General features: G+C 33.2%; 1 protein-coding gene across 1 annotated transcript in view; it reads left to right on the forward strand.

The window, feature by feature from the left end:
* EPHA3 (EPH receptor A3) overlaps positions 1 to 26,254 on the forward strand; it is a 340,388-nt gene that overhangs the window by 2,090 nt on the left and 312,044 nt on the right. The window contains exon 2 of the mRNA XM_012750987.2: positions 21,285 to 21,349. Coding sequence (XP_012606441.2) covers positions 21,285 to 21,349 — 65 coding nt within the window. The remainder of the gene's footprint in view (positions 1 to 21,284; positions 21,350 to 26,254) is intronic.

Below are 26,254 nucleotides of genomic sequence, written 5' to 3' on the forward strand. Positions count from 1 at the left end.
AGGGATAATAATATGCAAATTGCTTTTAAGCCTCACATTGTGTATGTTCGGCTATATAATGTACATAATTATGCAGTCAGGTACACACTAACAATATGTATATAGGAAGGTAAATATACTCGGGAAACTAACATGATTACATTTAATTTGCTTGGATAAAAGTTTATCTATCCATCCTTCAGTCATCAGATTATTCTTTCCAGATTGTGTCTTATGGGTAGTATCTCCTCAACCTTCTACAGTTATGGAGGAAAGCTTTAAAACAAATTTAAGATGAATGATTTAACTAAGGTAATATTGAAGTGAGGTTTTAAATATTAATCAAATAGCTTGTCTTTTAGTAGTTGAGTTGAATAACATGAAAAGTGAAAATTATGAGTATATGCCAAAATTTTCATGCAATTGTTCTATGTAATTTGAATAGAAAGTAATGCTCTGAAAATTCATATATTGAGGGAGTAATGATGAAATGAATCGTATTAATGTAGATTTCTGATATAATTTTGAAAAATATATGTAAAATACTAAAATGCATTTAAAATACTATGCTCAAAATTATATTTCAACACTATAGAAAATTTATTAGAATTTACCAAAAAATATTTGCTAGAATATATTCTTCAATCTGTTATGAAGTTAGTCATGATAGAACTAAAAGGGACAAAACCAGGCCATTGAGTTACTTGCTAGGAAATGTGAAGCTGTGTAATTTTTTAAATTTTTGAGATTTGATAATCAAATATCAATATTGAAATAGCCTGCCTTCTTATAAGAATAAGAACTTAGGAAAAGTATAATCTTAATTCCCCTTTTATTAATCCAGTTACAAATAATTTTCCATCACTGGTCTCCTCAATTATAATACACATTCATCATTCCAATAATCACTTAACTCAAGAACCGGGCCTGTATACTTAAACAGAACTTTATAGAAACTTCATTATAATCTTATCAGCTCTTTCTGTTTACATGACATAGGAAAAGACTTCCAATGGGAAATCAACTACTTTTCATGGCAAAATATGATTGCTACACTATGTATGACTTTAAAAGTTGATATATTTTCTCCCTGTTTCCATCTCAGATAGATTATTAATGATAAATGCAAATAACTTTGGAAAGAGATTAAAACTTGATGTAATATGAAGTTACTATTATTAGTTCAACCTTTTTAGAATTGGATAAAGTACTCTCTTCAAATACTTTAATACATTTGAAGCAGTATTAAAGTCTGAGGCAAAATGCATGGCTTATTCATCAGTATATAATACACTAAATCATTTTTCTATCCAAAAGTGTTCATAAATTGGATTAACATTTACCCACAGAGCTCTTTACATTGAAAATCAGAGTTTTCAAAATAGAACTGAATAAATTAAATCTACATATTTATATACTACTTATTTTGGAAACTTTTTTTTTAAGTAGCTGGGACACTGTTTCTATGAAATGCATTTCCCTGAACATAAATCTCCTAAATGCTAAAGGAGACTATGTGATTGTGTGATTGCTTATAGCTTAAAAGTAAAATGTGCAGATGAATGTTATATGCTTGCCTGTGAGTATTAGGCAAATGTTGGAGACAAATAAATAGCAGTTTTTTCCCTTTTTACAAATTACTATAAATTGGCATCACTTTTCATACATAAACACTTATCCTCAAATAAGAACACAGTGTGACTGAAACATTAATAGAGAACTAAGCTATCATATCATCTTTATAGGGTTTTTTTTGGAGGAGGGTTTACATTTGCTTTTAATAGCATTTCTTCATGCTAGACTAAATAATTGAATGCATTATACATTTTTGTAATTTAATAGCTCTCCTAATAGCTTGCCCCTACATCCCCCTCAACAGTTATAACTGTGCTATTTGCCTGAAGGTAGGAGAAACCTTAATTTCACTATTTTATAACCCACAACAGTTAACACTTGACCTAGGTCATTAACAGGATTATCAACAAATTTGTTTAAGCTTTTACTGACAATCTGAATTGCTACGATAATATTTTGATTGTGCCGGAAAGAAACTTCTTGTAACCTCTCAAAATCCGTCATGAAATTAATTCATTCTGAATCTATATCTTTTAAAGACTAATATTAATAATAATAATTCAAGTGGGGAAAATATTCACTTTGATATCCCATTTTCCTTATTTTTATGTTTTACACATCACACCATTCCAGTGCTTCTCATAAATTAGCAATTACAAACCCTTTTAGAGATTAAGTGTTCTAGCAATAATAGATTTATAAATACTGAATAGCTTTACTATCATCATTTTTAATTTTATGGTTTTTTACTATTGGTGCTATGACTGTTGTAATTTTTTCTACCTAAGGTAAAAAGTCAGTTGGTTATATTTATAACTCAGAAGTGACTGAAACTATAAAAGGGGAACTACATATAATAAAACACCATTGCCACATGTTAGATCATGGTTGTATTTTATATAAAGTTATCTTTTCCATGAAACATACAAATTGGAAGCTACAATGAACAACACTTAAAACTAATATAAAAATTTAAAACAAAATATTATACACAATCAGAACTTAATTTTTTTTTCATTGTTTAGTGAGTTTAGAAAGTTTTATGTAAAGTTTTTATTACTTGAACTTATAGTTTGCTCCTTGCTCACATAAATAATTTAGTAATTTTGCCTTGCTATTAATTAAATCATTTTTAAAGATATGATTTAGTAAAATATTTCTATCATGTTTATATATTATCCACATTTTAATATTCAATTTTTGGTTTGTTCTTTAAGGGTCCAATGACTTTTAATACTTTCTTACAATAACTATCTTTATAACGATCCCTAAACGTTAAAATCGATTCAGAAAATCTGCAATTTTTCTGAAGTAAAATAAACACAATTTTTAAATATCAAATAATCAGTTATTTTTGCAAAGGGATTTTTAAAGGCAAAACATATTTCCACTGTATATTTGATTTACTAACTTCACTTCAAATGGAAACAGAAAGATGTGTTCTTGAGAGTTACATTTTTCAAGTCATAACATCTTCAACTTTCCACAAATCATCAAAACTGAATAAGTTCTTATAGACATTTCCTAAGAAATGTGGTGTGATGTGGCCTACCTTTGATTTGAGTCATTTTCCAATGATTTTGTTTGGCATAAATACTAGATGTATCATGTATTTCTTGGAAGTCCATTAAGTTTTACAAGTCATGTACTGTCAAGATCCTCAACTTTGTTTATTTTATAGAATGCATATTTTTTCTTTAAAATCTTTAATAAACCTTGTTACTTTAATTCCTATTTGAGGGAAGATTTAGAAGAACAGATGCGGGTGTCCCCTTTTGGGTTCTGTTTTCAGAGATCTGGATTTTATCACCAGGAGGGTCAATAAAGGGCTTTTAGCAAGCCCACAAGTAGCTTTCCACAGATTTTTCAAATAAAGGATTGACCAGTGTTGTGAAGCATTCATTGTATTATTCATACAGGTATACAGAAAACCGGGATTAGAAATTCACTTCACAAAAATTTGAAAACCATGGCTAATTTTTCTGTAATAACTTTAGAAATAAAAGCAATGTTATGACATTTATAAAATGCGAAGGCTTTCAAGCCGGAAATCAATCAATCCAGGAAGACATTCCTCATTGTGTTCAGGGTGTCCATACATGTGCACTCCCTGATTTCACTTTCTAGGTCTATTCCCAGCTGCCTGGTATCAGGTAGTTCTTGGAACCTGGCAGGAGGTTTTCTCCAGGAAAAGTCTAAAAGTCAGCAAGTTTTAGTTTGCCTCCTACCAGCTTCCTTTGAAATAAAAAGGGTGGTCGATTACAAAGAAAAAAAAAGGTTTTGCAAGTGAAAATAAAATAAAAAGTTGATTAGAAAGATGGAGAGGTAGAGAAATGCAAAGGTTCTAAAGCCAATGCTAATATATCAATCTTTTGCTTAAAAGAAAGACATTTATCACATAAAACATCTGGTAATCAATTTTCATTAAATCCCTAAAAACCTGCATACTTTAAAATAAAAATGTGGGGTGGGGGTGGGGGTAGGGTGCCTTTCTTTGTTTCTCCTCTCACATTTACACACTTTTGATTTTTCCCCAGAAGAAAAATTTTATCCAGGAAAGTTTTAAGTGTGTAATCCAAAGAATGCTTCCCCCTTTGAATGTCTGGGCGAATGCATATGGAGGGAGGATGGAATCAAAACCAGTTCAGCAAATAAGGCTTCAAATTTGGAGTGATGTTATTAAACTGGAAGCCCTCACTGTGGACACCCCCACCCCCACCCCTTCGTTTTCTAAATCACGTCCTGCTGTTCTAGTCAAAGCAAAGTGTGAAAATCCACCTAATCCAAACCAACATGGTGAAGTGAGAATAATAGATGAGGAAGGAGGGGAAAAATACAAGTGGCAAAGTGGCAGCACTGTACAAACAAACTGTTGTGAATGATCTTCGCCATAGACAGGGGTGGCCACGGGAGGGAATGACTACCTTTCTTTTTTCTTTTTTTTTTCGCGTTATACCTTTCACATTTGATAATGCAATATAGAGGAAATTACAAAGTGTGCCCTGAGAAATTTTAGCACGAAGCAGTTTTACGGGTAGGGTAGGGACTGTAAAGTGGGAACAGAGAGAGGAGCAAGTGCTCCTTGCTGCCACCACACCCATCAGCGGGGCGTCTTCACCACCGACTATTCCGCGCTAGGACGAGACTCAGTGGTGCAAAGAGAAAACTGTCCCCCAACCATTCACTACTTTCTCACTTCGCGTCAGATTAAAGATCAGATCACAGAGAACAACTCCGGGTCCACGTAACCCAGGCCCCCGCCCTCTGGAAGCCAGTGGCTCTTTGTGCGCGAGTCTCCAAGCGCCAGGCTGCCGAAGCCGGTCCCGGAGCGCCAGCTAGCGCGCCTCCGACCCCGGGGACCGCGCTGGCGGGCGGGCGGGCGGGCGGGCGCAGGCCGATGCGGCGCTGCGCCCGGTTTCTGCCGCCCCGCGGACGGCGCTGGGCGCTCTCGGCCCGCGGCGTAGTCTGGAGCGAGCAGGGGGCGAAGGCGCAAAGTTAGGCAGACACGAGCGCCTGGAGGAGGCTGGGGCGGGCGAGAGGCAAACGTGCGCCCTCTGCCTGCTGCCGTGGCGCTGCTGGCACCGGGACAGCGCGGCGTCCCCTTCTCGCCACCTGGACCTGGGGGTCAGTCCCGCGTGCGCCTTGAATGGGCCGGGCACGTCCTGACCTGGGCGACCGACTTGACCCGGAATCCATGAGCGCCCCACCGACTCCCCCATTGCTATCGCCAACCTTTTCAGTTTGGCGCCCGGAGGTGGCGTGGTCTCCTTTCCATCAGTGCTCACGGGCTCACCAGGTGACAGATGGAGGCGAGGGGGCGGGGGGAGTATAGGTTCCGCAAGTTTCCCTGCAAAGTTGGGAAAGCGTCTCCTACTTGGCCAGCTCGGTTGGGAGGTACTGGAGTGGCTAAAACAACCGTTGTTCAGCTTGCCGCTGCCTAACCCTATACCTTTGCTATTTGTTTCTTTTTCATACATTCTCCTCTCCTTGGGTCTCTAGACTGAAATGAGGATTTTTTTTTTTTTCAGTTTTCTTTAAAGCTACCTACTAATGTCACCTCTTAGGCCCCTAGTGATTGCTGAGGGGATGTTCCTTAAACACCCCTCCCCCACCTTGTGCACTCAAAAGTTGTCTGTTTTCCCCAAAGCCCCAGATTTGAATGGCATCGTTTTATTAAAACAAGATTTTTTCTATTTCTATTCTTACTCCTATTCTGGGAGTAAGCGTGGAGTGGGCCAAAGAGAGTTTGGGGGAATGATGTTGCCGAGGTAGGATAGTAGTTGGATGATGCTGATGTGTCTGTGGCTTTGTCAGAGCTTCAAAGTTTTTCATGAAAGAATTGCTGAATCCAGTACATTCCCACGCTAAATGTATCCTCAGTACTATGCCTAACATTGAGATAATAATTGCACAGTGTTCTGCTGATTGAAAAGATTTTTCACTTGTATTAGCATTCACTATTTACTGGACCTCATTTAATTATTTACACAGCCCTAAAATAGGTAATATGACATCTCCTGTTATTGCAATTGGGGAAACTGAGGAAAGGGATCGTAATAATGTGGTTAACTGAGCCAGACCCTCTCTTGTCTTTGTCTTTTGATTTTAACCTCATGCTTTCCCTGTGCACAAATGCTTGTGAGTTAGGGCAGCAGGAAAAGCATTAGCTTCTCCACCTTAATCCCAGCAACTGTACTAATTTGTCCTGTGATTTTGCAAGAGTAACTTAGAAATGCTCAGAATTTTAGACTGGAAAATTGAAGGAAACCAAGTAGGTAGGACTACTTGAAACTGCAAAGTGATTACACTCACAAGTTGATGATCTGTGTGGGTGGGGGACCCACTAAGAAAATAAGTTAAAGGAGATTTGATATGGACAAAAGAATAGAAAAGTAGAAGATGTCTGTGATGCTTTTTCTTTACACATTCTTAGCTCTGTCTTCCTTTCCTAACACTTTTTTTCTCAACCTGGAAAGAATGTTTTTTTTTTTTTTTCAGGAATTCTGCTCACAGAGATTGTGAGGAAATTGTTAATATAACCAGAGTGTGATTATTTAAGGTTTATGTAATAAAAATGAAGTGTGAATTAATTATTAGAATTGTAATAGAGGTCAATAATGGAGAAAATAGAACATGGTTCAAAAAGTAGACTTTAGTCCCTCTGGAAATTTTCCCCTCATTTAAGATAATTTTTTAATTACTTAAGAAGATAAATTGTAGTGATTTCTCTCTTTTTTCATAAAAAACACTTGCATTCTATTTAACTAGATGCATTGAGAAAAGGTAGCAAAAACAGGCTTTTGAAAGGTAGCAAATTAAGTTGGGGGCAATTATATTTTTCATGTGGGTATTTCAGCACATATGTTTTGCATTAATTGCTGCAATAAATTCTGTTAACCTGGCAAAGAGCAAAAATAGCATATTGATGACATCAGGCTTCCAAAGCAGAAAGCTGCTTTTAGTATCTTGCTTTCTTCACTGTAACATGCAAAAAAAAAAAAAAAAAAATCTAATGTGTTATCCGTTATGTTCCCAAAGAGTTATCCAACTTCCCAAGCTGTTGGCACATTTTTCTTGAGTGAATGGGAAGGCTTAGCAACAAACTTTTCCCTCCCTTGCTTCTGCAAAATTAGTGTCAATAACTCCTTTCTGTAGTATTTAATTTTCTTAATTCATATTTTGATTTGTGGAACTCTCCCAAATCAAGGCAAACATAAACTTGACTTTAAAGGCTCTAAACTTAGTTGTCTTTTCTTCTAAGACAAAAATCTTGATTGATTACATAGCAGGGTCTCAAAGAGACTGGAGCAAGAGGAGAAATGTGGGTTAGTTTTATTACTGAGAAGTCTATTTAGTTAATATCAAAGTTGTTTCATGTTGAATTTTCTATATATTCATTATTAGGAAATTAGTTTATCATTTTTTTCCAAATAATAGGTAAGAGGTCAATGATTAAAATCTACAAGTCCAGTAGGGTGTAAAATCCTCCTGCCTGATAAAAAAATATAAGGCTTTAAAATTTTGGTTTTTGCCTGTGATAAAGTTGGTTAATTTCCAATCAATATTTAGCAATTAATAAAAGTATATAGATTTTAGAGGACATATTCTTTCATTGCATATGATAGTAGTCTTCACACTGAGGGGAAGTTAGGCTGGGAAGCTAATTTGCAATGTCTTCCATGTGGATTATCTAACTAATCCTCTGGGCAAGCAAAACACCACTCTGAGGGAAAAATCTGTTTGCAGCACTGTGTCGTGTGTATGTCACCAATAGTATTGTCCCCTTACAAAACGAGCAATTCCCACACTGTGAGCAAAATTTTATGGAAAAATATATACCTTTTGAACTTAGGATGGCATAAAATTCAATTTTATAAACTAAATAAATTCAATTTTCTGAACTACAAATTGGTGGTGAAAACAGTAAAAACAACTACTTATTTGTCACAATCTAATCTTTTTCATTTTCCCCTACTGTTCCCTAATTATTATAATATTCTAAGATGGCATAAAGGCTAGAGTTATATACAAATTGTGATTTCTTTCTTTGAATATGCCAAAGCTAGTTATAGAAGATTTGTAATTTAACAGAATGAAAGAACTGGCATCATTATGGAAAATAAAAATAGAAATTGAATTGGCTTGTTATTCTTTTATTAAATATGTAAGTTCTACCAAATCGAATTATTGCCAAATACTGGAAATATTTTTAAAGGGGCAGAATGAAAGGGAATAGTACTTTTTTTCTTGATTTACTTTACTATCTGGTTTACTATAGATAAGATAGCACTCATTTACATTAGATAATTCAAAAAGATAAACTCAAAGATTTTATCATAGTGTTCTCAACATTTCTGATCTAAATTTTACTGCTTAGATCATCCTTGTTCTCTGACAAAAAGATTTCCAAGTGTAGTTATGCGTACTTTATTTGACTGAACTAGTTAATCTATGCTTACAATGATGGTTTTCCTATAATTCGAGGTACATCTTAAACATTTGTAAATTGTATAAGGAAATATTTTCCTGCCTTTGAAAGTGATGCTCAAAAATATTTTATTTGTTAATATAAAAATGTATATAGGATTAAAGGAAAAACTTAAAAGATATATAATTAGTAGTATGCCTTTAAACTTCCCTTTCCAGAGGTGATCCTTTGGAAATTTACTAAGAATATTTTGTTTTATGTTTGGCCAGGTTTATAGTAGGTTTACTACCTTAACCCTAATAGTGAAGACATGTGGCAGGGATAATTATAATTGAAATTTCTTTTTACTGCATGTAACTTAAAAATGATTTAAATGAATACACAATAAACACATATTTTAGGAGAACTTTTGAAATAACTGCGTATTCATAAATAGTTAATCTTAATAAGCACATACCTAATGTAAATTCTGTATGAGTGCATGCATGCACACATGGGTACATTTGAGTATATTAGAAACATATGTTACTGAATATCAAAAACGAACCATCCCCAAATAGAAACTTCTGTAGGTACTATTCATATTATGACTATACTACCAGGAAAAAACTACGCTGAAGTTTGTCTGGACTCTCCCTTCTCTTTAATCAACAAATTAAAAGTTTTCTCAGTATCCCAAGCACTAACAATTTGATTCTTTTCATTGACAACATGCTCCAAAGATGTAAAGAAAAGGGCTAGAGTTTTGAAATAACGATAAGCATGTGATAACTTATTTGATCCTTTGTGGACCATTATAAAGACCCAGATTTATACCTGTCAGAGATTGTTTGTATGTTCATATCCATGTTTATAGACAGTCAAATTTGTATTGTCATGAGCAAAATATATGATATATATGACATTTTAGCAATCTAGATATAGTTAATCTACAAAATATGATGTAGTCAAAGATACATTCTGATTTTAGTTTTCCCGAGATTTACACCAGTTTATTTATTCTGCAATGGGCTTCTTTTGAAATAAGCGTTTGCGTGTTTGTGTGTGTGTGTGTGTGTTTGTATGTCTGCACATGTATGTGTTTTGATATATCAGAATGTGCAAAGGATGTTTTTAAATTGCAATTTAAGTTTTTTCATCACTATACTCTTTGTTTTCTGTACTAGAATTTTGAATCATTGTATTCAAGGGACTTCTAGGAACACTTTTATTTCTTTGTAAGAAATATTGCATTAGAGTTGTTCTGTAGGCCAATGTGTTTATTCTATTCTATTTTCACAGCTCTCAGTCAAACCTTAACTAGATAGCTGTTAGTACCTGAAGGTTGCTAATCAAGATTTTATGATAATATGATAAAAATACCAGGATAGCCTAATTTTATGTGGTGAAGGCAAAATGTATATGCTACACTTTGAACTGCATTTTGTCATTATTATTATTTATATTTCATAATTAAATAATGTTTTCATTTTTTTAGTTTTTAATCTTTCAAAAAGACTCTCTGAATTACAAGTAAACAAGTTGTTCCGTTACTTCTGAAACACTTTACAAAAAATATGTTAAAATATGCTGTTTGTATAATCATTAATGTTCTACTTTTGGAAACATTTACATTTTGGAGAACACATTTTACTTGTCTAAATGATTCATAATATCAGTTGACAATGAACAGAAATAGAAAGACCTGCAATTCTAGGAATTTTTATAAAAGTTCAGTTTGTCAGTGTACTAAACTTTCACTGACAGGAGAATGTCCTTACTCATTTATGTGAAAGGATTATTCTGTTATATGAACACATTCTACTTCCTACTGATATTGTGATAGTTGTTTTTTTCCACACTAGTATTGATATTAGTATGACCTTTAGATTTCTCTGATTAAAAGAAAAAAATAAAAGGAAAATTTTAATGGTTTAGAAAGAGCATAGGATTTACATTTACTGAAGTGTCCAGGTTTCAAGTAGAATTTTGGTCTATGTTATCTTCTTGACTCACTCTAGTTATGAAATAATGGGCATCTTATTGTGAGATTCTGTCTATTTTGATTTGAAGGAGTTCCCCTTGCTGTTGGCAAAGATTGAGATGAGGCAGCTCATTATAATTTCTTCTATAATTAAGATCTGAATAAAAGTAAATCCAAACTTATTGCCCGGGAGAAAAAGCTAATGAGAAAGAATAATTTGAGGGTATACCACCTTGACCAGAAATCATCCTATAGCACATAAATAAGCCATTAAGATACCCTGTGATGAAAGAGGTTTTTCACAGAAATGTTCAGTACTACATTTCCTTTAATTCTTACATAACGATCTTAGCTGGGAATTTGATTAAAAATTATCATAAATTAATATTTCTATGATAAATATAATATAGTTTATAGGACATTTTATCTGTACACAATTGATAGGTAATTATTTACATTATAATATAAATAATATATTTATAATTTTTAGTATATGAAGTATGATATTTTTATTTCAAAGTATTATGGGGTATCTAAAATGAACTATAATATTAATTAGATTTATTAAAATATTTTAATTATGTTTAGATAGAAATAAAATAAATAGAAATGAAAGGCCTAATTGAGAACATATAAACACAGTAGGTAAAAGTTATGTTGAATACATAAATATCAAATAGAACTAACTTCTCTAAACTTCTCCTCATTGTCATACCCTGTACATACAGTAAAACTGGAAGGCTGAACTTTGGTGGACTCCTGTTAAAAAATAAGTCTTGACTTCTTAATTACATATTGTTTTTTACCATAGAACTACACAAAAATTTATAACACTGAGAAAAATATTTATTCCTTTCTATATCATTTTCTTTTATTTGGATGTTCAAATATAATTAAGAAGCAGATTAAATGACTCTTCTGTTCTCTGTAACCTAAAGCAAAGTTACTGTTTATTATAAAAAAGTGATGAAAATGATGAAGATAAGTATATATGATGTGTGGCTAGGACAATTACGTGATGGTGCAAATAGAATAAAAATTCATTATTCTTTAATAAAAGCAAGATGTAATCAAAGGATGAGCTGTTTTTATGTTGTAGCAGTTTTATAGTTATGTTTACTTGGCTATAAAGGCCTTTTATAACTGAAGGTTTTATAAGAAAACATGTCTATTCTTCTCAGAATCTGAAATTCTTTAGCCATTAGAGACTACTCTTCACTTTGAAATGACATTTGATAATGATTTGTAACTTAGTATTTTCATAAAATGCAACTGTAGTATTACCATAGAACATACTGATTATCTATTGATGTATTATAAGATAATTGAAAAGATCTTCTGCTTCAGTAAGCAATTGTGGCATTTGATTTTTAAAAATCTTTTAGCACTGTCTGCATATTTGCAGCACACAAAATCTTTCAAGATATGAATATTACTTTAACTCTTAGTCTTTCTAAGGACACAAGTAGCCACTATGAATCAGAATTTAGAAATGTCCTTAGAAAAACTTTCGTGTTATATTTCTCTAAGAATGAGCACTCCAGAAACTTACACCACAAGTTTTTAATCTACCTTCACCAAATAAGAACATTTCTTATAAACTCTTATTTAATTAACTGGTCCTTTAAACAAATTTAATATATTCCTATGAATAAAAAAAGACAATGGTATAAATTCCTGGTATAGAAAACTCTTGGTGACACCGGTAATACAAATGAATGATTATTAGAAGTGGACTTTTGATTAGGTTGTTCCATTATGATGAAGGCTAGAAAAGGAAGAGATTGCATGAGTCCTGGGAATCTTGGGACTCCTAGGAATTTGTTGACTCCTGGAATCAATAACCCAGTGGAGTGGAAAATGTGGACAGTAGAGTGAGTGATAAGAATGACAACCAGGTTTCCTCCTTTCCGGTGATACTGATTACCAATTTGAGCCAATTTACTCTGAACTTTGGTTTTTTTTTTTTTTTTGCTCATTTCTAATACCTTATAATTCCCATCAAAAACCACACTTCCTTTTCTCCCAAAGGTATCAATGCTTAGTGGGACTCTTGATTTGGCTTTCAAATAAGTGCTAAGTTCCTGAGACCTTTGGGCCTATCTTAAAGCCAAATAAAGAGTCCAAGTAAGAAAAATTCACTACAGAAATTGAAGTATTAAATAAAAATTAAAAAAAAAAAACTTCTGGAAATGAAGAATTTATTTAAGCAATTGCAAAACACAATGGAAAGTCTCAAGAATAAGGTAGATCGAATAGAAGAAAGAATCTCAGGGATTGAAGATAACATCTTTGAAATAAATAAGTCACTCACAAAGATAAAGCAAAGAAATAGGAGAAAAGATCAAAGCCTATAAGAAATTTGGGTTTATGTGAAGAGGCTGAATGTGAGAATTATAGGCATTCCTGAGGGTGAAGAAGAAAATAAACAGGTTGAATAAACTATTGGAGGATAGTATGGAGGAAAATTTTCCTGGCCTTGTTAGAAATCTGGATATCCATGTTCAAGAAGCTCAAAGGACTCCTGGGAGATTCATTACAAACAGGAAGACATCACAAAAAATAATCATCAGACTGCCCAAAATAAACATGAAAGAGGCCCTCCAATGAGCTGCAAGGTGAAAAAAGCAGATAACCTACAACAAAACCCCATTGAACTGACTACAAACTTCTCAACTTAGACCTTACAAGCCAGAAGAGACTGAGGCTCCATTGGTACTATACTCAAAGAGAATAATAACCAGCGTAGATTCTTATATTCTGCAAACCTAAGGTTCTTATATGAAGGGAATATAAAGACCTTCTCAGACAAGCAAAGACCTGGGGAATTCATCAAGACAAGACCTGCCCTCCAGGAAGTACTCACAACAGTGTTATACACAGATCAGCAAAATAAACACTCTCCAATGTAAAATCATCCAAAAGCTAAAGTTCAAAGGCTAGACACCACAATGGCTAAAGAGAAAAAACAAAGCAACAGCGTTCGACTCAACTGGAGGAACAGAAATCTGCAAACTTATCAATTCTTTCAATAAATGTGAATGGCTTTAACTGCCCACTAAAGAGACATAGCTGGCTGAATGGATAAATATACACAAGCCAAGTATCTGTTGTCTTCATGAAACACATCTAACCCACAAAGACATATTCAGACTCAAGGTGAAGTGATGGAATACAATATTTTATGGAAATTGATGCCAAAAGAAGCTGCCATAGCAGTTCTGATTTCAGACAACTTAGTCTTCATATGAACAAAAGTAATGAAAGTCAAAGACAGTCACTATATAATGGTGAAGGGTACAATTCAACAAGAAGACATACAAATTCTAAATATTTATGCACCTAACTCAGGTGCACCCAGATTCAAAAAGCAAATCCTACTTGATCTAAACAAAATGATAAACAGCACCACTTAAATAGCTGGGAAATTTAACACTCCTCTGACAGAACAGGACAGATCCTCCAAACAGAAAACAAACAAAACAGACTTAAACTGACTCTAGAATAATAGGCCTGACTGACATTTACAGAACATTCTACCTCCAAACTACTGAATATACATTTTACTCATGAGCTCATGGGACATTCTCTAACAATGACCAAATCCTAGGCCACAAAGCATGTCTCAACAAATTTAAAAAAATATAAATTATGCCATACATTTTCTCAGACATCAGTGAAATAAAATTAAAAATCAAATCAAAAAGAAACTCTCATCTCCACACAAAATCATGAAAACTAAACAACATTCTGCTGAATGATTGTTGCCTCAAGGAGAAAATTAAGATGGAAATCAAAACATTCTTTGAACTAAATGACAAAGGAAACACAAGTTATCAAAATCTGTGGGACCCAGCTAAAGCAGTCCTGAGAGGAAAATTTATATTCATAAATGCCTACACCCAAATGATAGAAATATCACAAATCAACAGTCTAATGAATGATCTCAAAGAAATGTAAAAGGATGAGCAAGCTAATTGCAAACCCAGTAAAAGAAAATAAATAACAATATCAGACCAGAACTAAATGCAATAGATTAAAAAAAATACATGAAGATTAATAAAACAAAAAGTTGGTTCTTTGAAAAGATTAAGAAAATTGACATGCCTCTTTCTATATTAATGAGAGGCAGAAAAGAAAGGACTTTAATAAGCTCAATCAGGAATGAAAAAGGAGAAATTAAAACTGATAGCACAGAAATACAAAATATCATCTATGAATACTGTAAAACCACTATGCACATAAACTTGAAAACATGGAAGAAATAAACAAATTCTTATAAACACACAGCCTCATTGGGCTGAATGAGGAAGAAACAATTCCTGAACATACCAATATCAAGTATTGAAATTGAAGCAGTAATAAAAAAACTTCCTAGAAAGAAAAGTCCTGGACCATATGGTTTCTTTCCTGAATTTTACCAGACCTACTAAGAAGAAGAACTGGTGCCTATCCTACAGAAATTATTCCACAACATTGAGAAAGAAGGTATAATCCCCAACACGTTTTATGAAGCTAACATCACTGTCATACCAAAACCAGGAAAGGACACAACAAAAAAAGAAAACTACAGACCAATATCCCTTATGAATATAGGTGCAAAAATTGTAAGCAAAATCCAAGCAAATCAAATTCATGTACTTAATAAAAAATAATAGATCATGACCAAGTGGGCTTCATCTAAGAGATGCAGGGATGGTTCAACATACACAAATATATAAATGTAATTCAACACATAAGTCGAAGTAAAAATAAAGACCATATGATCCTCTTAATAGACACAGAAAAAGCATTTGACAAAATTCAGCACCTTTTATGATAAGAACACCTAACAAAATAGGCATAGATTTGACATACCTAAAAATGATAAAAGCCATATATGACGAGCCCACAGCCAACATCATACTGAATGGATTCCCACTTAGCGCTGGAAACATACAGGTTGCCCTCTATCACTGCTTCCATTCAACATAGTGCTGGAAGTATTAGTCAGTGTAATCAGACAAGGGAAGGAAATCAAGGGAACCCAAAATCGGGGCAGAAGAGGTCAAACTATCACTCTTTGCTGATGATATTATATTATATTTAGAAACCCCAAAGCATCTGTCACGAGACTACTGGAATTGATAAACAAATTCACCAAAGTCTCAGGTTACAAAATCAATGTACACAAATCAGTAGCATTCCTTTACACCAACAACAATCAAACTGAGAGGCTTAATACCTTTCACAATAGCAACAAAGAAATTCATATAGGAATATATTTATTTATATTTATATATTTATTTAAATATATATATTTAACTAAGGAGGTAAAAGACCTCTACAAGGAGAACTATGAAATGTTGAGAAAGGAAATAGCAGAGAATGTAAACCAATGGAAAAGCATACCATGTTCATGGGTTGACAGAATCAACATTGTTAAAATTTTTATACTACCCAAAGTGATCTACAGATTCAATACAATCCCTATTAAAATACCAACATCATTTTTTTAGATCCAGAAAAGATAATCCTATGCTTTATAAGGAACCAGAGAATACCCCCAATAGCAAAACCAATCTTAAGCAAAAGAACACATTGGGAGGCATTAATTTGCCAGACTTCAAGTTGTATTACAAGGCTATAGTAACTAAACCACATTGTATTGGCACAAGAAGAGAGACATAGATCAATGGAATAAAAAAATTAAGAATTCAGATATAAAACCATTCTCATAGAACCATCTAATCTTTGAAAAAGCAAACAAAAACATACACTAGGGAAAAAATCCTTATACAATAAATGGTGCTTGGAAAATTGGCTAGCCACATGGAGAAGACTGAAACAGGATCCACACCTTTCACATCTCACAAAAATCAACTTACAGTGGATAATAGACTCAAAACTAAGGCATCAAACGATGAGAATTCTAAAAGAAAATGTTGGAAAAACTCTTACAGACATTGGCCTAGGCAAAGAATTTGTGAAGAAGACCCCCAAGGCAATCACAGCAACAGCAAAAATAAATAAATGGGACCTGATCAAATTAAAAAGCTTCTGCACAGCCAAGGAAACTATCACAAGAGCAACAAGACAACATACAGAATAAGAGAAAACATATACATGTTCCGCATCCTATAAGGGCTGATAAGTAGAACCTATATAGAACTCAGGAAAATCAGCAAGAAAAATCAAGCAGCCCCATTAAAAAGTGATCTAATGACATTAACAGAAATTTTCAAAAGAAGATAGACTAAAGGCCAAGAAACATGAAAAAATACTCAACATCTCTAACCATCAGGGAAATGCAAATAAAAACCACAATGAGATATCACTTAACTCCAGTGAAAATGGCATTTATCAGAGAGTCCCAAAACAATAAATGCTGGCATAGATGCAGAGAGATAGGAACATTCCTGCACTGCTGGTGGGACTGCAAACTAGTGGTAACTCTGTGGAAAGCAATATGAAGATACCTCAAAGAGCTACAAGTAGAACTACTGTTTTGTTCAGCAATCCCATTTCTGGGCATCTACCCAATGGAAAAAAAGATAAAAAAGACATCTGTACTAGAATGTTTATTATAGTATAATTTACATTTGCAAAGATGTTGAAACAATCCAAGTGTCCATCAATACATGCATGGATTAATAAAATGGTGTATGTATATCATGGAGTTTTACTCAGCCACAAAAAACAATGGTGATCTCACACCTCTTGTATTATCTTGGATGGGGCTGGAGCCCATTCTAACAAGTGAAGTATCACAAGAATGGAAAAACAAGAGCCACGTGTGCTCACCATCAAATTGATATTAACTGAGCAATGCTTATGTGCACATATAGCAGTAACATTCATCAGGTGTTGGGCAGAGGGGAGGGGAGTGAAGGAGATGTGCATATTCACACCTAATGGGTGCAATGTGCACTGTCTGGGAGATGGACACACTTGAAGCTCTGACTTGAGTGGGACAAATTCAATATATGTAACCTAAACATTTGTAGCCCTGTAATATGCTGAAATACAAAATAAATAATTAACTAAAGGAAACTACATAGGCTTAAAAATAAAATTAAAAAATTTAAAAAATAAAGTGTCCAAGTAAGGATTGATTGCCTTCCTCTTCTCATGAACCTAAGCCAATTCTCCTATACATACATCTCTATTCAAAAGCAGTAAGACTCGAGACAGTAAAGTATGTAAAAGAAACCCATAACCATATCCATCTAGACTTAGAATAGTAATTTTCAAATACAATTTTGCCCCAGAAAACTCCACCCATTTACACATCAACTTAAATAGAATCATAATATTTAAAAACATTTCCAATTTAAATCACTTTCATTTGAAAAGCTAGTAGATGTCATATAAGTCTTTGAAATGAAAGTATTCTGAAATTAATGAAATAATGTGTTTCCAGTGTCACACTGAATTGCAAGTTGTCATTAAAACTCAAACTGCAATATTAAAATATTTGTACATCATGCTTCATTAGCCTATTCAATCTGCCCTAGCATTTGAATAGAGTCATGACTTGAGAGGAAATGCCCCAGCATGTGAATAGGTGATTTCAAGTCATGACTTGAGAGGTCTACAGTGTTTTGAGAGGGAAAAGTGTCAGTAAGCAAGGCTCTTTTCCATATCAGTGTGGGGTTTAGGATGTGTTGCATGTTAGGTTTAGTTAATGTATCCAGAGAAATCACTCATAGATTAACTTTCAAAATCTGTTGATTTTCTCTTCTTATTGCAGTTATGCTATACTAAGACTGCCATATAATAGATCACAAAAGGCTGGGTGTGGTGGCTCATGCCTGTAATCCTAGCTCTCTGGGAGGCCAAGGCGGGCGGATTGCTCAAGGTCAGGAGTTCAAAACCAGCCTGAGCAAGAGCGAGACCCCGTCTCTACTATAAATAGAAAGAAATTAATTGGCCAACTAATATATACAAAAAATTAGCCGGGGCATGGTGGCGAATGCCTGTAGTCCCAGCTACTTGGGAGGCTGAGGCAGGAGGATTCCTTGAGCCAGGAGTTTGAGGTTGCTGTGAGCTAGGCTGACGCCACGGCACTCACTCTAGCCTGGGCAACAAAGCGAGACTCTGTCTCATAAAAAACAAACAAACAAAAAAAAAAAAAACAAGAGACTTGAATTTTGTGGTCTGGAAAGTTTCAATGTAGCAACCATTCACTTTAAAATGTTTAGAATTCTTATATATTGTTGATTCTTATTTGGCTACAAACAAAAGGTACCTTATAAACCCCAAATAAGTGCTTTTTAAAAAAAGTGTTTTGCTGTGAACCATTCTTTTCTACTAGGTCACATATTGAAGTTGATTATACATACAATTCAGAAGACAACATGGAACTGTTGTTAAATAATATATTAATTGACGACTCATGGTGATTTTAAATAGATTTATATTATTTGATAATCACAGCAACATTGTGAGATAACCAGGGCAGATATGATGATGTTTGATAGATAACAGAATCAGGAGTAGTGCTGCTAATTGTGTTTTTCTCCTTATGCTAAATTAAGTACATTAAAAATTCAATTTCTAAGTAAATGCAATGAAATTAATTAATCTACCACACTTATTTCACTTGACCATATTGTATAATTCTTTTTGACTTTGCTCTTCTCCATTGAGTAGAAACCAAATGCTGATAGGGTAGATCCAGTCTTTTTCCCCATCATTATCATCAGAGAAAAATTAAAGATATTTAGATCTTTAGATAACAGCTTATTAATGCATTCCAATGAGTTATTTACTAAGTGGAAACAATGTATTAATTGCATCATTTTGCCTCAAATACTTTTTCTCTGGTTATTAATATTGAAATTAAATCAACTATTCATCTTAGGAAGTGGAATAAGACATAACCATCATTCAGTACATATGCAATTATTACTGACACATTATGATACATTGAGCCATTTAGACCCTTAAGGACATTGTGAATGTGACCTAATTACTTATAAAAACTGAAATAAAATAAATAAATAAATAAATTCTACTATGCAAATCTTGTGTAAAACTCAGAGAAATCAAATAATTACTGTGATATAACTAATAATTGAACTAGGTATGTTTTTATCAGAATGAATATTGGTAATATACTTTAAAGGTGAGGGTGTATTCCCATATATTCAAAAATTTTCTAACAGTGAGCCAAAATATAATCTGTAACACTGATTAATTGGTAAAGATTTTTTTTATAATTTTTGAGAGAGAGATAATTACAATATAATTAAGCATACTGTTCATTTCCACATATCCTGGGAAATAATTCAATTATGGAAATTTCACTATGTAATCCATGCAAGGGTATCTTCTTACTTCTTGTTGGGATTAATTTATTGTGAGAAAAATCTTTAATCATTAAAGAATTCTAATGCAATAGGTTAAGTTTATGTGTTTTTCTTTCACCAGCAAAAGTTAAACAATCTAACATTGAGAATGGTATCTCTTTTAAATAATAATGATCAAGTGACTTTCTTATACCTACCTAATGTATTTATCATCTAACCAGGTAACCAAATAACTTTTCTTAAAATTTTTGTAGTGCTAAAAAATTAGAACTTTAATGTCTATCAAATATATTATTCCTTTTTGTTAACATTTTATGTGATTAATGTTTCTTTTGTAAAAAAAAAAGAGCTAGTTGAGAATATTAAAGAAAGGATGGTGCTTCACAAGTATAAGGAATCAGTTTATTGACTACACATGAACATATTGTACAGTTTATGTATTCACATTATGTTTTGATTTGTGTGTATATGAATGCCTGTAAATAATTCTCTTATTGTAGTTATTGATTTACCTACTCAAGTTCATGTTAATAATACATGTTTAGTTTATGTAACCCTTCTTTATAACTTCCATTAGTCAATCATGAGATTGTTTTCCAATACAAAAGAAGGGTGAGGTAAAACCATAGTTTCCCTTATTTAACAGATTAGATTGATAATCAAAGTGAGCATTTTGTTATTAATTATATTTGAAGTGCCTTTTATATTTTATTTTCTAATACATAACAAATGAATAATTTGTGTTGAAAATAAATAATTTGCCTTTATCTTTTAATAATATATTCAAAAGACAGCCACATGCATGCTATATTTTGCTTTTCATCCATAAATATTGATTAGGAGTCAGTCCTGTCAATAGCTAGCACAATGTTCTGAATAAAATAACTAAAGCTTTTGGGTAACAATATCTTCTTTAAATAAGTAAAGATTTACACAGGAAATACTATATTAATATAAAACATATTTTTGCTTTGGTGTCTCCCCAAATTGGTAGTTAAGCATTTTGTTTGCTATGTGTAAGTAGATAATTCATACATTATTAAAAATACACAAAACAGAATAGCATGTTTGGTATTAGCTAGGGAAAATATGAAGCTGCTATATCAGATATGCACAGATGTTGATTCATTATGGAAACATATTTAAGAAATTAATTCATTATGGAATCATATGTAATTTTATCAAATGTAATAGTCTTTGTAGTTATTTTGATATCTGTTAGCATTAATGTTGTTTCTTATTTTATATTTTTGTTTCCTCTTTAGACCTATAATTATTCTGTCAGAAATTATCAATATATTGAATATTAACTTATCCTTGTAAACAAACATAAAGTTTAAAAGGCCACAGAAAATTTTGATCTCTTAATTTTCTTGTGCTTTTGTAATTCTCTTCTTTTAATACTCATTATACAGTTAAAATAAAAATGGCAGAGTAATGTTTTTTTAAGCAATATCAACAATAACAGACAACATTAACTTCACAGAAGCAAATAGTAATAATTCATTATTATTAACTGTGTATGTGTATTTGTGTTTCTTTTTAGTCAATCTACTGGATTCAAAAACAATTCAAGGGGAGTTGGGCTGGATCTCTTATCCATCACATGGGGTAAGTTCAATGAACTATGGAAAGGGAGCAAGATTCTCTCCATTACCTCTCTTGGGAAGCCAGTCAAATTATTGATGTGTTCTCTAAAGGTAACTCCTGTACTTCTGGTGAGACATTATGTTTATAAGTATATTCAAGGCATGGAACTATCACAATTTAGTACTTGTGTTTAATGGAACTATTACAAATTTTGAAGACTGTGGTTTTTTTTCTCTTCTGAATTTATCAATAATTTAAGTGAAATAATTTAATTATTATTAGTATCATGTCAATGATGTGTGGTCATCTAACATTTTTCTGTGATATAATCAGGATAGTGAATTGATAAGACATTTTAAATTTCATACCAGGTAGATATTGTATATTTGGAGATTGTGGTCTCCGAAGTTGTAGCCTTGACATTAACCTTGCTGACTATTCCATGTCGGTTAGAATTTATCAGCAGTGTAAATCTATGCAGCCTTAATTTCTTTGTTTAAAATGTCTGCAACTTACCTAAATCAGTTTAAAGCTGGGTATTTTACTAAGAAAAAGACCTGGTGCTGCCTTTACATTTTTTAACTTTCTGCATAGCTTGGGTATTTTATCAAGCCAGACACGTATTACTAGGGTTTGTGGTATTTTGGTTCTCTGAATTTGTAATGAGACTTTTGTATGAGAACATTTTCCTTTGATTTTTTCAGAAAATAGAGGATCCTACATTTGTAAAACTCTGATTCCTATACAATTGTGTAATAAATGCCTGAACATAACATTGTTTCCAAGTATAGCTTATAAAAATGTAAAGTTCCATTTTGAATATTTGTCATAGTAACAAATTTATGTATTCCTTTCTTTCTATGATAGTTCTCTTTGCAAGAAATTATAATTACTTCCACTAAGTATTGGTGGTCAGTCTTTAGATTTGTGTACTTAAACAAACTAATTTGTATTGTACTACCTGTTTCTTCACCAAGGGATGTTTTCCATCAGAGATACTTCATCTATCTGTCATCTTTGTATCTGCTTCTCTTCCTGGCACACCTTGACATTGACAAAATGCCAAAACCTATAATCAGGACTTCGTTAGTTGCTTTGGAGGGAGAGTATGAAGTAAGCCAGGATTTGGTTTTCCCATAGGTGTAAAAGGAATCAAATGATTAGGATAAAAGCACAGCCTGGATTGTCATAAACAGTGAATTGAAACTCAAGATTGAGCTGGAAAACTCATTTAAAACTATCATCCAAAAGTCAGACCTAACTTTAATCTTGAGTTTAGAAATTTTTTTTTTTATTATACCATCAGATAATATACTATAGAAACCTGCTGGTTAAGGATATAAGAAAAAGCAAAAACCCTAGTGACATTTTACTAATAGATATGTATATGTGTATTTGTTTAAAACAACAATAGGAAATTAACTTGTTTATCAAAGCAACAGTCTATCTTATTTTTTTAAGAAGTTATAAAGATAAACTAATTGATCAACACATGCACATAGGGAAGTAGCATTCATCAGTTGTTGGGTAGGTGGAGGGGAGGGAGGGGATGGGTAAATTCACACCTACTGAATGTGGTGTGCACTTTCTGGGGGATGGGCATGCTTGTAGGTCTGACTTGGGTGGTGCAAAGGCAATATATGCCAACAAAGTGTTTGTACCCCCATAATATTCTGAAATAAAAAATTTTAAATTTTAATTTTAAAAAATAGAAAAAAAAAGAAAGTATAAAGGTAACATGTTTCTGTGTGTTGAGAACTGGGGGAAATGTATTCCCCCATTGTTAATCTCATAGATTTTTGTGATGAGAGTTGGCACTTCTACTTCCAGAGATATGTTCGGAGCAGAGGTGGAGTGTTCTAGCACCTTGATGCATAATGTGTGGCTCGTGGACCAACCAGTAACATTAACATTTGAGAGATTATTAAAAATGCATATTCTTAGGCTCTGCCCCTGACTCTCTGAATCAGAATCCGCATCTCACACAATCCTTAGATGATTCTTAAGCATATTTAATTTGAGAAACATTCCCCTGTATAACTTACATCTTGATATTTCCCATTTCTGGCCCAATTTCCTACCTCCCTTTGTCTAGGAATCTCTTACAGTTTTTTTCAATTAATGATTTTCAGTTTCTTCTTCACCTCACTGTTACCTCAGAGAGCCTCCCTCAGACACTTTGACTTTCTCTTCCCTGTTTTCATCTATTGCTCTTGTAGCTGTGACTTCCCTATATCTGATGCATAAAATAGCCTAAAATAGCTAACTAATCTCTCCAATTTTATCAGTGTAATTTGCTGAAAGAAAAGAAAAATCTCCCCAATAGGTCATGATATTTATAATACCTCAAGAATTCCAAAACTAAGAAAAGAAAAAGAAAAGAAGAAGAAAATCAAGTATGTGAATTATTGGCCTATGGTGATGTGTAGTGTATATTTCCTTTAAATTTATTGCTTATATTATGTTAACCATAATATCCATGAGTAAATAAATAGTGTGAATTTAGAAAATGTTAGATTAACATTTTTTTTCTGTGAAACTGTTTGCGTTCTTGGGTGAAAGTATTGGATGGTAAATTAAGCTTTTGGATTTAACACCCTTCCTTGTACAATTGCTTGTGCCTTTAGATTCAATTAATTATATTGGTTGCCTAATCTTTTCCATTTTCACCATGAACAAGGATAGATTAACGTTGTGGTTGTTTTGTTTGTAAAGGAAATAGATATTTAAAACAATTGTTATATCTTTGTTGAAAGCTTTTCCATAAAAAAATGGCATGTAATAGCTGGAAACAACTTTGAACTTGTCATTTTTAAATTAATTAACTCTAGTAACTGACAATGAGTATGACTGGAGGTTAAATAAAAGATGAATGTAAATTTCAGAGGAAAAAAATCATAACAATGTCATAACATATTGAATCATGCGAAATTCTGCTCTTTTGATTTAGGTTAGTCATTCTTAATAGGATGAAAGGTGAGGGAGGAAGAAACTTTGATTTTGCCTCACAGGGACATTTGGCAATGTCTGAAGATCTGAAGATGTTTTTACGTGTCACAACTGGGACAGGGGTAGCTCTTCTGGCATCTAGTGGAAGAGTCCAGGGGTACTGCTAAATATTTTACAATGAACATGGAGGCCCCCATAACACCCCATAACAAACAATGTATCTTAGTCCAAAGTGACAGTGTTTAGGTTGAGAACCCTTACTTAAGGGATTAATAATTGCACTCCATCAGGAGCTATGGTTACTAAGGAGATTTGGGAGACTGTCAGCTCCTTCTCTAACTTCCAATCTTATTCTAATCAGAAGCTCTAAATTCTAAATCTGTTGAAATGTAAATTTTAAAAAATAAATAAGTGATTCATTCTAAATTCAAAATGAAACTTTCATGGAATGATAACATCACCTGAGCTATATAAAATTAGCTAATTTGAGGAAAAAGAGCCAAGAGTGGCTAATTCCTTCATATATTTTCTTTTCTATTTCTATTGTCCCTTTTCTACCAAAGATGTCTTGATACATGAGACTCTACAATTAAGGTATATAATTTTCTTTGGAGGAGTATTTCTATCTCTATTTTTCAATGGTGTTCCAAATCTTAGAGAAAACCTAGCAGGAAACCTATGTACTAGAATTTGGCCTGGAACAAATCCTCTAAGAGGAAATTTAATGAAAACTTTGGTTTTATCTAAATGAAGGTCATGAAAATAATACTGAAATTTATAATCAAATTATTCTGGGGGGTCATGAATAGCAAATCATTTTTCAATGAAATAGTTTCATTTGACACATATTTTCTGGCACTATGTTTGTTCACTTTAGCAAAGCAGACAGATTCAGTTATTTTCTCTAGCCCTATAAACTATGAATTATAATATAGTATTTGAATCCTAGGATTAATTATATTCAGAAATTTTGATAAATAATGGAATAGTTTTAATATTCTTTGATTTAGAGGACAATCAACACATTTAAAAAGCCTACATACATTGTTGGTTTACATCCTAGAAATATAGTCTTTTGCTTAAAAAAGTAGGTATTTAAATTGAAAGTGCCAATCTACCAAGTAAACTTTCTTAGTCTATGTATCATTACTGAGGAAGGGTTTAAGGGAGGTAGAGCTACACAGGTTTCACTTAGTATGGTATTGATATCCTGATTATACAGTACAAATGAACCATGAGCCATGATTCATTTCATTAAAGAAACACAAATTAAAAAAAAAAATGTAGTACTGACAGGGTCTAGGGAATGTAGAAAAACAGTCTGAAATGAGTGATGTTTATTTGTGGATGAAAGAAAGAGGTATCAAAATTAGAAATTGTTTCCTTAAATATTTATTAGTTTCCTTAGCAGTGAAAATGTATTTGAATAAAAACATTCCTTTGGCAAATAAAGAGCCTGTTGACTTCCCACGCAATATCTGTTCCCTGACATCTCCTTGCCGAAGGAACATTGAAATTGTTCTAGTTATCATCCTCCCATGTGTTCCTGGAAAATGGCCCCTACCCAATTCTCTGCGGTGAATGTGTTGATTCATCTACAAACTAATCATGACCATTACAGTAATTTTGACAGTGAATGGTTTAAGCAAGAATAAGTAAAGTCAATGAAACTGCAGCAGAATTTCAGTAATTTCTGGGAAAGGTTTTTCTCCTCATAAAGAGAAGTGTGGGGGCCAGGCGCGGTGGCTCACGCCTGTAATCCTAGCTCTCTGGGAGGCCGAGGCGGGCGGATTGCTCGAGGTCAGGAGTTTGAAACCAGCCTGAGCAAGAGCAAGACCCCGTCTCTACTATAAAATAGGAAGAAATTAATTGGCCAACTAATATATATACAAAAAATTAGCCGGGCATGGTGGCGAATACCTGTAGTCCCAGCTACTCGGGAGGCTGAGGCAGGAGGATTGCTTGAGCCAGGAGTTT

This window comes from Microcebus murinus, chromosome 1 (assembly GCF_040939455.1).
Source record: "Microcebus murinus isolate Inina chromosome 1, M.murinus_Inina_mat1.0, whole genome shotgun sequence".
NCBI classification, from domain to species: domain Eukaryota; kingdom Metazoa; phylum Chordata; class Mammalia; order Primates; family Cheirogaleidae; genus Microcebus; species Microcebus murinus.